At 37.8% G+C, this 14,196-nt stretch overlaps 1 protein-coding gene across 1 annotated transcript in view; it reads left to right on the top strand.

Moving 5' to 3' along the window:
* The window catches only part of ATM (ATM serine/threonine kinase), a 61,625-nt gene extending 47,436 nt beyond the window's left edge, over nucleotides 1-14,189 (top strand). The window contains 15 exon segments of the mRNA XM_029283539.1: nucleotides 5-28; nucleotides 531-738; nucleotides 2,620-2,724; nucleotides 3,733-3,891; nucleotides 4,126-4,264; nucleotides 4,694-4,776; nucleotides 4,929-5,069; nucleotides 5,713-5,829; nucleotides 7,332-7,481; nucleotides 8,688-8,853; nucleotides 10,223-10,309; nucleotides 10,899-11,013; nucleotides 11,240-11,303; nucleotides 12,517-12,653; nucleotides 12,738-14,189. Of these exon segments, the coding sequence (XP_029139372.1) occupies nucleotides 5-28; nucleotides 531-738; nucleotides 2,620-2,724; nucleotides 3,733-3,891; nucleotides 4,126-4,264; nucleotides 4,694-4,776; nucleotides 4,929-5,069; nucleotides 5,713-5,829; nucleotides 7,332-7,481; nucleotides 8,688-8,853; nucleotides 10,223-10,309; nucleotides 10,899-11,013; nucleotides 11,240-11,303; nucleotides 12,517-12,653; nucleotides 12,738-12,921 (1,879 nt within the window). The 3' untranslated portion in view covers nucleotides 12,922-14,189.
* The last annotated feature ends 7 nt before the right edge of the window (nucleotides 14,190-14,196 follow it).

Genomic DNA, 14,196 nt, shown 5'->3' with positions numbered 1-14,196 from the left:
TAAGGGAGCATAAAGTTCAGACTAGTAGGTAAGTCTCACAGCCGAAACCAGCCACTGTGAGTAACTTGATTGAAGTTTCCAATAAGTGATCATGGACACCATGGCATTTTTCAAACACTTAAGATGGCATCCATGCCCAGGGTTTAAACAATGGTAATAAAATGGCCACCCTGTGAGATAGCTAAATCTATGTTCTCACAGTATCTTTAAGATTTTAGCTGTTTAAAATTTTTAAGTACAACTTTTTGGTTCCTATTTTTGGGATGTTTTTACATGATACTGTCCATTCCTTTGAAAAGCTGCAAGTATGCAAGCCAACAATACTGTAATAAAAAGGAAATTAAGATGGCCCTGGTCTTTTTATCTTGGAATTCTTTAATTTCATTGCATTATCTTGATATTCATGGGACAAGTAGTTTAACAATGAGTTTCTTGCAGGATAACTGTGTAATTACCTTTTGTATAATTATTGGTATTTAATCAGAGGAGTTTTGGGATGGAGGTTTTATTTCTCATTTTGTACTGCTTAGATACACTGTGAAAGTTCAGAGGGAGCTGGAAATAGACGAATGTGAAATTCGTGCTCTGGGAGAAGATCGCAAGCGTTTTTTATGCAAAGCAGTTGAGAACTACATTATGTGTTTATTGAGTGGAGAAGAGCATGACATGTGGATCTTCCGCCTCTGTTCTCTCTGGCTTGAGAACGCTGGACTTTCTGAAGTCAATGACATGATTCAGGTTAGTCTTGCTGAAGTCTTATTTTTCTGTTTCATGTTTGGGTTGCTTCATATTTAGAGCCAATTTGGTACAGTGGCTAGAAAGCAGGACACTGCTTGGCCTGCCTTAAGCAGGAAGCCTGTTGGTTGACTATGGGCCAGTCACTCACTCTCAGCCCTAGGAAGGAGACAATGGCAAACTACGTCCAAAAAGAGTCACTTCAGTGAGATGGCTGATGTAGAATGAGATAGTAGATAGATAGATAGATAGATAGATAGATAGATAGATAGATAGATAGATAGATAGATAGATAGATAGATAGATAGATAGATAGATAGGTGGGTGGGTGGGTGGGGGGGAGGGGGGGGGGGGGGGGGGGGGGGGGGGGGGGGGGGGGGGGGGGGGGGGGGGGGGGGGGGGGGGGGGGGGGGGGGGGGATGGGATGGATGGATGGATGGGCGGGCGGACGGACGGACGGACGGACGGGCGGGCGGACGGACGGACAGACAGACAGACAGACAGACAGACAGATTTACTCACTCAAAAACTGCTGAGACTTGCCCAGGAATCAATGTTGACTTGAAGGTACACGCACCCACAAACACATATTTGAGGCTAAATCTAGGGCCAGCTGCTTTTATGTTGTGAATCTTTGATTTGGATCTAAGCCTTTATCATGTAAATCCAGCTTTTGTAAAAAGACCTATGCATGTTGATTTGGATTTTACACGTTTTGTGCATATTTATGCTACCTGTACAGTTTCTCAAAATCAGAACAAATTTTGTATTGCATTATTTCATTATTGTTGTGGGTTTCAGTAGATAAACTATAGTTGATTAGTTTGAAGGATACTATCTTGTTTTTCTCCTACATAGAAAAATGATTAGAGCTAAAGCATTGCATTTGACACACTCTTTGTTTCTTCTCTCTCACTCTCATTATGTCTGCCTCACCTCATTAGCTTTTGTTCTTGGGATATGTGGCATGGTTATCTGAATTAATTAGCATCAGCTTGCCATCTTAATAGTGTTTTTGACTGTTACTTTTTCAGGCTAGTATAAGAAAGTATCCAACTTACATAAACATCTAATTATGTTTCATATTGATTCTTTTTGTTTTATACCAAGCACACCTTATCTTTTGTAGCTTTATTTGTTTTTGTTTTTACTTTTCAGTCTGGTCTACAAATCTGGTAATCTGTGGGTTGCCTCTGTGGCAAAGGGGCTTAGATATAAAATCCAGAGGGACTTAGATATAAAAGAGATCTGCTAGTCTAGTTAGCCATGTAGTATTATATTTGCATGGCTTTCTTAGAAATATAGGTAGTCCTTGCTTAATGGCCTTAATTACCAATTCCATTGCTAAGCGAAACAGTACACGAATGTGCCAACTTACGACAGCAGTCCCAGTTGGGGTCCTTAAGTAAAACATCACATGACTATTGACTTTGCTTGTCAAAAGGAAAGGCTGAAAATGATGATTATATGACCACAGGATGCTGCAACCCTCATAAATGCATGAGGGTTGCCAAGCACCTGAATTGCAGTCTTGTGACCATAGGACACTGCAATAGTTATAGTGTGAAGGCAAGTCATAAATAACTGTTTTCAGTACTGTCGTAACTTTGAACAGTCATTAAAGGAATGGTTGTTAATCAAGGGCTATCAGTATATTCAATCCCAAGATCAGATTAATATAATCATTTTCTTTTGTTGAAAAGATAACGATAATTCCATATTTTAGTGATATTAATAGTAACGGATTATAGCCATTCTGTTCTGGCATTCATAAAGCTTATACAAACATCTTACACTGTTTAAAAAAAAGTCTGCCTGTGTTTAAGTACTAAATGCACTTTCCTATTTTGCCTCTATTTTACATGCTCTTCTGCTGCACAACAGAAGGAGGCACAGAAAATCCCGTCTTACAAATTCTTGCCACTGATGTACCAGCTGGCTGCTCGAATGGGAACCAGGATGAGTGGATTTCATGAAATTTTGAATAATGTAATTGACTTTCAATTGTCATGTATCTTCCTCATTTACAAATATAGAGTTTTTGTTTGAATTTTAAACAGGTGGGATAGGAGAACGATATATATTTTTTTTCTTAGAATGCATGTGGACTGTTGAGCTAGTAGAATTCTTTCTACATTGCTTTAGATACTTTGACAATGCTAAAGGATTTCCTTGATTTATAATAGGGTCAAACAACCTTATCAAGAAGTACTCACTATGACATATGTTACATGTTAAATGTTTTTGGTGGGGTGTGCCCAAAAAAACTAGGTAGTCCTCAGTTTATGTCCACAGCTCAGAGTTCCAGTGGCACTGACAAAATGGACTTATGGTCGGTCCTTGAAGTTCTGTCTCTGTCATGGTGTCCCTGTGATCTTGTATCCCAAAGATCTTCTGCTGCCTATCATCCCTCCTGCCCTTTGTAGTACATACCTGTTTGGGGCATTCCCCTGAACTTGTGGCTTCTGCTGGCCCATCTGCAGCCTCCACTGGCCTTCCCCTGATTCTTCCCTTACCCCAAAAACCTATCTGTGGTACCCACATCCATTGTGACAACTGTACTCCCCACACTCCTTGCCTAGGATTCCCGCCTCTTCCCACTTAATGTCCCATGCACCCTGGGGTTACGATGGCACACAGGACCGCTGACATTGCCTTTGCTAATCTGTGTGGTCATATCATGTCGCACTTTATGACTGCATCACTTGGCAATGGTAATCCTGGTCCCCATTGTTGTAATATCCTGCAGACCTCTTGTAAGTGGGATTAAAAACTAGCTTTCATTTAATGTAAATAAAGTGAAACTTATATTAAATTAATTAACTATAGCTAATATAAATCTTTAGGGAGGAGCCATACATAAGGCTTTCCAGGCCCATATGTATACTTCTGAGTTAAAGCACATTGGACATTATTGTTGAAACTTTGATGCTTGTTTAATGTTCAGTTCGTATTTTATTTTAAATAATCAACTTTTTAAATATTTTACTTGAATAGCTTATAGCAAGAATTTCTCTCGACCATCCACATCACACTTTGTTTATAATTTTGGCATTGGCTAATGCCAACAAAGATGAATTCCTGGCCAAACCAGAAGTGACTAAAAGAAGTGGACTAATAAAAAATGTGCCAAAGGAAACATCTCTTCTTGACAAGGTACTTAAATGTAACTGTATTTGCATTATTTCAGGTTGTAAAAAAATTTTTTGTTAAAGGAATCATACAACGTTATCAGCTTTGAAGATGAGGATAAAAAAAAATTCTTCTGTAATGCATTCTGTTTCCTCATATCAGATTTATTTTAAATTTTTGATTAATTTTATTCTTTGCATTTGAATTGTATTTTTAACTTCCTTTTTTTAAAAAAAAAAAAACAACCTCATCCTGCAGGATCGAATGAAGGCTGCTAGCAGTATAATTAACATTGTAAAACGCAAAAAACCTGATATGGTGGCAAAGGTTGAAGCCCTTTGTGATGCTTATATTATTTTGGCAAACATGGATGCAACTCCCTGGAAAACCCACAGAAGTAGGTATTTGGGGAATTGGGGATTATTTGGATGCTTGGAATCAATTTATTCCTAGTTCAAATCCTATTGTAAAGGGGAGTGTTTTCTGTCAACAATGAATTTTATTTGGAGTATATTATATAGGAATGCTGTATGTTGTAAATATTTTTCCCAACTTGCTATGTCTAGTAGATGAGAGTTGATTGTTTGGCAGGGTATAAATCCAATAAATAAACAAGTAAAGTTAATTAAAATAAATTGTTCATTAGTTGCTAAGTAGAACTCCTGAAATAACTTTCAATAGTATCAGAAATGTATTCTGAACTTCTTCAAAGACTGTTCCCCAAGCATTGATTTTTCAGTATGACAAGGAGGGCTGGCCTGATAAGTTATATTGACTCAATGAACAGCAAATATTTATTAATATGAGGCATGTATTGTTTATCCAGGAGGCATAAATATTCCTTCCGATCAACCTATAACTAAGTTAAAGAATCTAGAAGATGTTGCTGTACCTACCATGGAAATTAAGGTAACTCAGTTTAAGTTAAATTTAAATCTCAGTGTGTTGCGGGTAGCAGAGAAATGAAAACATCCTTTACTGTTCAGTTGAACATTTCATTTAGGGAAGGGACAAATGGCAAGAAATATCTACATTTCATCTAAATTTCTGTGTGGTTTTAGGTGGACCCTAGTGGCAAATATGAACATTTGATTACAATAACATCATTCAAACCAGAATTTCGCCTAGCAGGCGGGGTCAATCTGCCCAAAATAATAGATTGTGTTGGTTCAGATGGACAACAGAGAAGGCAGCTTGTGAAGGTGAGTTCTCTATTTCATTATGAAATATGAACAGGATTATAGATTTGGCACTTTTGTATGCTGCTGAGTTCTTCACATCAGAATAGGTATGATGAAATAGTCAGTCACAAACATGCAATCAGTGGAAGTATACCTTCACTGTTAAGCTTATTTCTCATTTGAGGAACATTTTAGTATCGGAATGCATACATAGAAAAATTTGTTTCTTCGTCCAGTACCATTTTGAATTTGCACTGTTGGGTCAGGACTCTACCATGGGAGCTTCTGTATATTTTTATTTCCTTGTATGAGAATTTAGATAGTAACAGTTGGCATATGATATTGGTAGTGAGTGAAAAGTTTTTAAAGCAATTTTATTATTATTTTTACAATGCTTACCAAATTTTTTCCACGCTTTTGGGCCGTTCCAAAGAAAGAAGGTTCATCTGAAATTGCAGTTTCATTCTCACTCTCATTTAGAATGCAAAGATTGTGGGGATGTGTGGAGACTTTTTTTATAATAATTGCTGTCCTTAACACACTTACATGGATGCAGTTTCCATTTGCTTCTCTGAATACATGTAGGATCAGGTTATATAATTCTGCCTTTATATTCATTCTGGAGACAATGTTATTCCTGTTGCTTTTTTAAAATCTCTTAAAGGGGCGTGACGATCTGAGACAGGATGCTGTTATGCAACAGGTTTTCCAGATGTGCAACACTCTACTACAGCAAGATGCTGACACCAGAAAGAGAAAACTGACCATCCGCAGATACAAGGCAAGTTTTGCATGAAAATTCTCTGCTGTGGATATAATGTTGATGCCTTGAATGCCGGAGGACCTGCCCTGTAGAAGATCATTCATTCATCCATCTGCTGTTTCTCATTAATAGCTTCTAGAATAACTGGTGATGGCAGAATCTGGCCACCAGGGAAATGGGCTGCCAATCTTTCTCTTCCAACAGAATAAGTGTTTGCCTAATTTAAAATGACAACCGCAGGGTAGTAGTAGTTTTCCAGAGCCTGACACAGACCTTGCCCAGCCTCTGATGCTTGGGAACCTGCTGTGGATGTAGCCTGGGACTCTTCATTTATTCTTTTTCTATTTGGAGCAACAACCCAACTTCTCTAGACAGATTATAAAATGATTTTAAAAGATTTATAAAGAAAATGTAATAAATACAGTGCAAAAATGATGCAATTAACGCAATTTAAAATAGATGTAGTGCTCGACTGATATCCATTTGCTCAGTGACTGTTCAAAGTTACAATGGCACTGAACAACTGGTTACAACTGGTTCTTAAAAGTTCCAACCATCCCAGCACATGGTTGGAATCCGAGTGATTGACAACACATTCCCTCTTACAACTGGCTGCTATGCGCCCCATGATCTTGTGATTGCCATTTATAACCTTCCTTGCTGGCTTCCTCTGAAAATCTTTGGGGAAGTCAGCAGGAAAGGTCACAAGATGCTGGGGAAGTCTTCCCTCCTGTGGATCCCCATGCACACTCCGAGCTCATGCAGTGCCTCTCACACCATGTGCTTCTTGCACGCCCTACCTGACCTGCATAGCACCTTTCACACACACCCTTGTGCACATTCCATGATCTTCACCTTTAAACACTCTCCCCAACCCTTGTGGTGCCTCTTATGCTCCTTCCCCAACCTTTGCAGTGACTCTCAGACATACCTTTGTACCCTCACCAACCTCCTTCACATCCATGCCTTACCTTGCATACCCCATTGCTCTTTGCTCATCTGCCCATGGACCTGGGACTTGCAGCTTTCTGCCACTTCCACACTGGCCTGGGCTGTGGGAAACCAGCAGGAAGTTACCTCGCCTAACAACCAGTTAACAATATCAACTGGGACTGCAGGGATTGTCATCACTAAGCCATGGGGTAATGCTTTATGACCGCATTGCTTAGTGATCAAAATTCCAGTCCCAATTGCCCTTGTAAGACAAACACTACCTGTGTAATGCAATTAAGAGCACAGAAAATATGAGTAATATATAACATTATATATTGTTTTATCTGAAGTAGCAAATCCACTTCTGAAATGTATTATGTGCTTTACAGCTGACTCTTTCCCCTTATTGCAGATAAGCTCTAGAACAATCAACTTGTGCATGTCCTCTTTCCTTCCTTTTATCTTGAGAGTTTTCTTCTATCTTTCCAATGCTAACCCCAATTCTGTGTTAATACGTTCTCTAGCACTTTCCTGATTAACCAGAGATCACATAATTCAGAATAGATCTGCTTTGTCTACCTCTATAGGTTGTTCCCCTTTCTCAGAGAAGTGGCGTCTTAGAGTGGTGCACTGGCACAATTCCTTTGGGGGAATTCCTCATCAATACTGACAGCAGTGCTCACAAACGCTATAGACCACAAGACTACAGTAGCATAGACTGTCAAAGGAAAATGATTGTAAGTCCGCCACATTAAATTATGCCTATTAACGCTTCTTCATTTGTAGAAACTGGTCATAAGAAAATAGATGGGGTAGTAGAAATAACGGTTGTCTATGTGAGAGACAATCATTTTGTCGAACAGTGGTTCAGTATACACTCAGAAAAGTAATATGACATCAAAGACTTTTACCATGTAATAGGAATTCAGTTTTTAAATCAAATTTAGCTAGTGGTGCAGATGGGTCAAACTGTCAGGTATAATGAGATGATGATACATTGGCACAGTGAAACCAATATGAAATCAACAAGAAGAAGAACATAGCACATTTGAAACCCTGATTGCGAGGAGAATTGTTTTCAGATGGGATTCCACCCCTGGAAAAAAAATACTTTCTTTTGTAGTTACCTGCCTTGCCTCACTTTGTGAAGTATCTTGAAGAGGGCTTCAGATGATACTCATATGAATTTGGAAGCCATTTTTGGCAGATGATCATTGCTTTTGATATCTCATTCCAAGATGTTTGGCAGTTAACGCTAAAACAAGCACTTTGAGTTGACCCAGAAATGGCTCCCTGACAGTGCAGATAGGATCCTACTAATCAGTTCCAGTTAACAGCCATGTGCTCTGAAATGTCTGTACAGTTTTCAAAGGCAGGTAGCGCTACATATACGTAATCTCTGCAATAATCCAGACAGCATTATCAGGTTGTAGGGCTATTCTGTCTTAATTGCAGAACTCTAGAACAGGGGTCCTCAATCCCTGGTCCGTGGACCGGCACCGGCCACAGCATGCCAGAAACCGGTCCACGCAAACAAAGTCCCGTCGGGATGCAGGCACCACGTGAAGCCACGTTTCTTCAGGTCCATGGAAAAACCTCTCCACGGAACCGGTCTCTCTTTAATTCCATCTGCTGGTTTATTTATTATTTATTTATTTATTTGCCTGTTTTAAAGGTTCTTTTGCTGTCCAGATGAGAGAGCCCTGCCAAATTTAATACTTTATTCACCACAGTATGGTGTTTATAATGTTATCAGAATATCTAGTGCTCATTTTCATATGCATTTATACCTTTTAGGAAACAGACTTTATTTTCTTGCAAAACTAGTTGTATTTGAAATCATTTTTCATACCATCTCTATTCATGCACAAAAGAAACTACACTCAGAGTTAACAGGAGAAAAGAAATAAATATCTCTAAACTGTTTGTGGTTCCCTTCAAAGGATGCACAAAAGAAAGATTTTGAAGAAAAATACACAGTTTTCATGGATGTATGCCAGAATTTTCAACCTGTATTTCGCTATTTCTGTATGGAAAGATTTTTGGATCCAGCGGTGTGGTTTGAGAAAAGGTTGGCATACACTCGAAGCGTTGCCACTTCATCTATAGGTATTATAAAATATGATGTTTTATCAAGCTTTTTATCATATTTACTATTAAATGAAGGAATTTTATTAATTTTTTATGAAACGTTCTTTGCCACTGGAGTTGCTGTAGGCAAAGAGTAGGCAATCTAGAGATAACAGTAGGCTATAAATGGAGACAATATTTTGATGATGTAACTTTTAGCAGTGGGGAAACACTAATAATAAGATGATTCCTTGGAGACCTGGGCAAAGGCAAATTGTTTCTTTTTGTTCTTCAGAATTGGGGGGGAGGGAGTATTAAACTAGCACTGGCAACTTTTAGATGGCAGAAGTGGTCCAATATTTATCAGAACAACATGGGCCACAGTTGTAGGAAGGATGATGCAAAGGGCATAGGGGAGCATCACACAGATGCTGTGAGCCAGGGTTTTTCCACCCTGTAGTTGTTTGTTTGTATCTAGGCGTTTGTTTGTTTGATTGATTGATTCCATCTCAGCAAACTATTCTTTTAACATATATAAAACCTACTTTTACATATTTAAATGTTGGATATCATGCCACTATGACTAATAATTAGCAGTTGTGATTGGAAGAGCTTCTGGAAGCCAGATTGAGAAGGGCACATGGTGCAACACCACAAGTTGCCCATCCTTCCTTTTTTGATAATATTTGTGCCTTTCCCCTTCAAAATGGCAGGAAACTACACTGCTGATTTTTCAGATAGGATTCCAGAAACTCCAAAATGGGTTTGCAAACTGTTAACTCTTAACCACTTTGTGCTTTTTTTAAAATGATGAACTCATTTTTGGTAAGCTGAGTATTTTAATAGATTGTGTAGATAGTTACTTTTATTATCTTCCTATTTTTATTGAGGTGTGTTATTCTGATTGCAAATGAAAAATAAATAATGCTTTGCTTCGTTAATTTTTGTATCCAGTAGTGTGGCTTGGGAAACAGTTGGCATAATTTTTGGATCAACAGTGGGGTTTGAGATAATACCTACTACGTATTTATTTTAACATAGATATTAGAAAACGTATTGAGACTATGTGTTCTAATATTTATGTTAAAACCACAGGTGTTTCTCAATATGTTTTCTAATATTGATGTTAAAATAAATGTATGTATTATTGATACAAAAGAATAATTATATGAAAATATTGGATATTCTGTACCAGAGCTGCATACAGATCTGTATATTAGTTACTAGCTGTCTGCAGCTCTTTATTCCCCTTTAAAAAGATATTTTTGAAAAACAGGGCATTATTGGAGCATGGAACTGATTTGCTAGGTTATGGCGAGGAAGGGGAAGAAACCCAATCAGTAGGCTTTCAAAAAATAAAGACTGGGTGCAAGTACATCTGGATTAACTTTGGATATTTCCATTTCAGTCGGCTACATACTTGGTCTAGGAGACAGGCATGTACAGAATATTCTGTTAGATGAAGAAAGTGCAGAACTCGTACACATTGATCTAGGTATGTACCAACCAAAGGAATCAAGTGTTTAGATTTTGATGTAAGTCCCATTCAAGCATTCTAAAAACAGGAGGGTTCATCATTCTGACTAACTCTGCCCTTACCAACCTCTTTCTCCTGTGTAATTGAATGGTTGTGCATCATTGCTTGTACTAAGGCTTTTTGCCTGAAGGATGAAGATATCCCATGGACAATATTGATGTAAGAGGGGGGCATCTCAGTTTCTAAACATCAGCTTAGGGCACGGGTAGGCAACCTTGGCTCTTTTATAACTCGTGGACTTCAACTCCCAGAATTCCTGAGTCAACTATGCTCCCAGAATTCCTGAGTCAGCTAAAAAGGTTTTATAAAACCCAGCTGAAGGCCTAGGACTGGGGCGACGGTGCGTGTGCCCACAGAGAGGGCTCTGAGTGCTGCCTCTGGCACCCGTGCCATAGGTTCGCCACCACTGCACTAAAGTATGTATTGTTACCTCATTGCTGCAATCAACTGTATTTCCTGCCTTTTAAAAAAACATTCTAATGCTGCATTGGTAGACGAGGGTGCTTAATCCAGTGATCTTCGACTTCTGCTTTCTTTTCTCCGCTAGGAGTTGCTTTTGAACAGGGCAAAATCCTTCCTACTCCAGAGACTGTACCTTTTAGGCTAACAAGAGATGTAGTGGATGGCATGGGCATTGCTGGTGTTGAGGGGGTCTTCAGGAGGTATGTTGCCCCTTTCAAAGCATTTTAGCATCATGTATGCCAGAATTTCTGTTTTTACAGTTTGGGAGGTTGAGTTGGTAAGAACTGTTTTCATTCATAAAAATGTGACCTACGTTGAGCCGATTGTAAACTTTATTACTACCTAGAAAAATACATTGTAATGTTTTCTATAAAAGTTAAAATAGAAACTGGCTTTGACATTATATTCTGTTTGGAAATCATTTAGATGCTGTGAAAAAACCATGAATGTTATGAGAAATTCTCAAGAAGCCCTGCTAACTATTGTAGAAGTAAGTATTTCTTGGCTAAATATAAAACATTGTAAGTCATTTTTATATTAAATACTCTTTGGTGTGGTTTGGACTATTATAGTCCCTATTTATTATTTTGCCTGCCAAAAGACAACTTAGTTGGTAAGTAGCTTAAAAATTCTGATTCCTCCTATCTCAATGAATATTGAAATGGAGGCAATATACAAATAGTGCATTATTGCTGAAACATGTTAGTCATTCTGAATTCATGTTCCAATAAAGCAAACTTATAATATTAGACTGACATTCAGTCATTTTAACACAAAGTAAAAGAATAAAGCAGTAGGCCAACCTGGAAAGACATTCAGAAAGCTCTTCATGTTGTATTGCTTTGGACCTGATAATACAAAGATATGGCAAACAGCAACATAGGCACAGACTCCAGGAAACAGATAATAGTTTATAAATTTGCTATGAGTCATGTGCGAACTTTGAATTAAGTGCTATCCATCCATCTAAATTGCTAGGCAATGGATAACTTGAAGCACAAGGAGAGGGCAGTATTTGGAGTATTGGGGATATAAGAACATGTGTCATGGCTTGCTGGATCAGACTTCTGCCCATCTAGTTCAGCAGTCTGTTCTTAACAGTAGCTACCCAACTGCACAACAAAGCCTACTAGTCACCAGCAAATGGCCTTCAAAGGCAGTCACATTGCCATCAGAGGTGACAGCCCTTGATCACCATGACTCTAATAAAGTGGCGCAACCTTTTTTTGAAACAAGCCGTGCTGGTTGCCAGCACCACATCTCAAGGTAGCAACTTCTTAAGTGGAATTACGTGTTGTGTAGAAAAATATTTATCAAGTGTTGGTTTGGGAGGGAGTTGTAGTCTCCTTTCCAGAACCCAGTTTCTGTACTCCCAAAATAAACAAAAAGTCCACGCACTTCACAGCCGTAAGATCTTTGAATGAGCATTCTTCTTCCTGTCAAGTCAACAGAGAATAAGAGCCAATAACAAAATATAACAGTTGGGATTGCAGATCGATGCAACATTATCTCTATTTATTTGTTTTGGTTATTTGAGGAAATCAGAGTTCAACAGTTGAATTTATGGGTTGAGCAATTCTAAATTTGGCCTAGAATGCCCATTTATAAATTATGCTACACAGATAAAACTAATACATTGCTCTAAGAGATGGGCAGTGGAAAGCTCTTTTCAGAAACATAGTTGTGTCTCCTTTGATATTTAGGTTCTTCTATATGACCCTCTGTTTGACTGGACCATGAACCCTTTGAAAGCTTTATATCTGCAGCAAAGGTCAGAAGATGAAGCTGATGTCAGCTCCAACTTCAGTAGTGCTGATCAAGGATGTAACAAAAAATCAAAGTAAGGACAAATTTGTATTATTATTTTGTATTTTTGTATTTATTAGTATCTGTATGCTTCCTAAAACCCTTGTTTCCTTCTCAGTAATGAAAGCCAGTTGTTCAACAAAGTGGCAGAGCGTGTCTTGATACGACTTCAGGAGAAACTTAAAGGGATGGAAGAAGGTACAGTGCTCAGCGTGGCCGGCCAGGTGAACTTCCTCATACAGCAAGCCATGGACCCCAAAAATCTTAGCCGCCTCTTCCCAGGATGGAAACCATGGGTATGAAAATATACTATAAAGCATTTTCAGAAGCTGTTGGATTCCTAAGTAAAATAGAATCTAAAAATATTACATGGAAACTGTTGAATCAAAAAGTGTTACTGTATTGCGCTTATTCCAGTGTAATGAAAGCAATATCAGTGTTGTACTGTAAGCCCTGCCCCTTTTTTATATGTATTTATAAAGATCCTGTGGATGTCCCAGAAGGATTTGTCTTTTGCTTGGATTGGTATAACTAGGAACATGGCTTCCTGATCTTACCCTCCCAGACACGAATTTCAGGAAATTAACAATATTACAGTTTGCTTTAACAAAAGTAAAATATTTTTCAGTAAGCCCCACTCCTTGTTTGGTTTAAGAATATTACTACAGCATAATAGTACTTATTTCTGCTCTGTTTAAAATGATCAAACTGACATTAAGCCTGTTACTGTAATATGGTCACCTTGCCTTTCTCCTAGACAAGACAAGAATGTACTCAAGATAAAAACATGCATTATCCATGCATGTTGATGATGCTGTGCATCCTGCTGTATGAATATTTAGGAATTTCTGATTTATAATAATATATAAAGTTGTAGGTTTTTTAAAAAGCAGATAACATGAAATTATATTGTTTATATATAATGTATGCGTGGTTCTGAAGGCATTTCAAAAGAAAAGTAAGAAATCAATAACATGTAGAATCAGAAATAACTATATAGTGCTACATAGTGCGTTTCTTTTCATTATTACTAAAGAGTGCAGTTCTTTGGTTTGACAAGCAAATTGGCATAATCTATCCACTTTATGCTATAATACGGGGAGGGGGGATTTCCCTTTTTTTTTTTACAAATAAATATGGATATATTTTTTAGTTTATGCTAGCAAGAAATTCCTGTATCCGGCCAGTACAGTAATCTTGTTCTATATCATGGAAAGAGTAGCTTTATTCTACATTTAATTATTGATTAAATTTAGTTCAGTAATAAGCTAATCCTACTTGTTATAACTTGTATGTGCACTCTGAAACCTAGAAGAAGTTACTGAAGGAAGTTTATGAATTATATTGTAAACACTGTTATGGGCATATCCTTTTTTTTTTTTTTTTTTTTTTTGAGAATTCATGCACTATGCATGTAGAAATATTTTTTTATTTGCTCTGCATTAGACTCTACTATTTGTGTATTGATATGCTATGAAATACAGAGGTGCCCCAAAGTGCCTTTTTAAATGTACAATAATGCCAAATTCTTTTGAACATGCATTTCTCTTCATATCTGCTTACTATAATTCATTTTT

Source organism: Protobothrops mucrosquamatus, unplaced genomic scaffold (genome assembly GCF_001527695.2).
Source record: "Protobothrops mucrosquamatus isolate PMUCROS unplaced genomic scaffold, P.Mucros_1.0 scaffold_66, whole genome shotgun sequence".
NCBI classification, from domain to species: domain Eukaryota; kingdom Metazoa; phylum Chordata; class Lepidosauria; order Squamata; family Viperidae; genus Protobothrops; species Protobothrops mucrosquamatus.
This window is presented reverse-complemented; position numbering and strand designations above follow the sequence as displayed.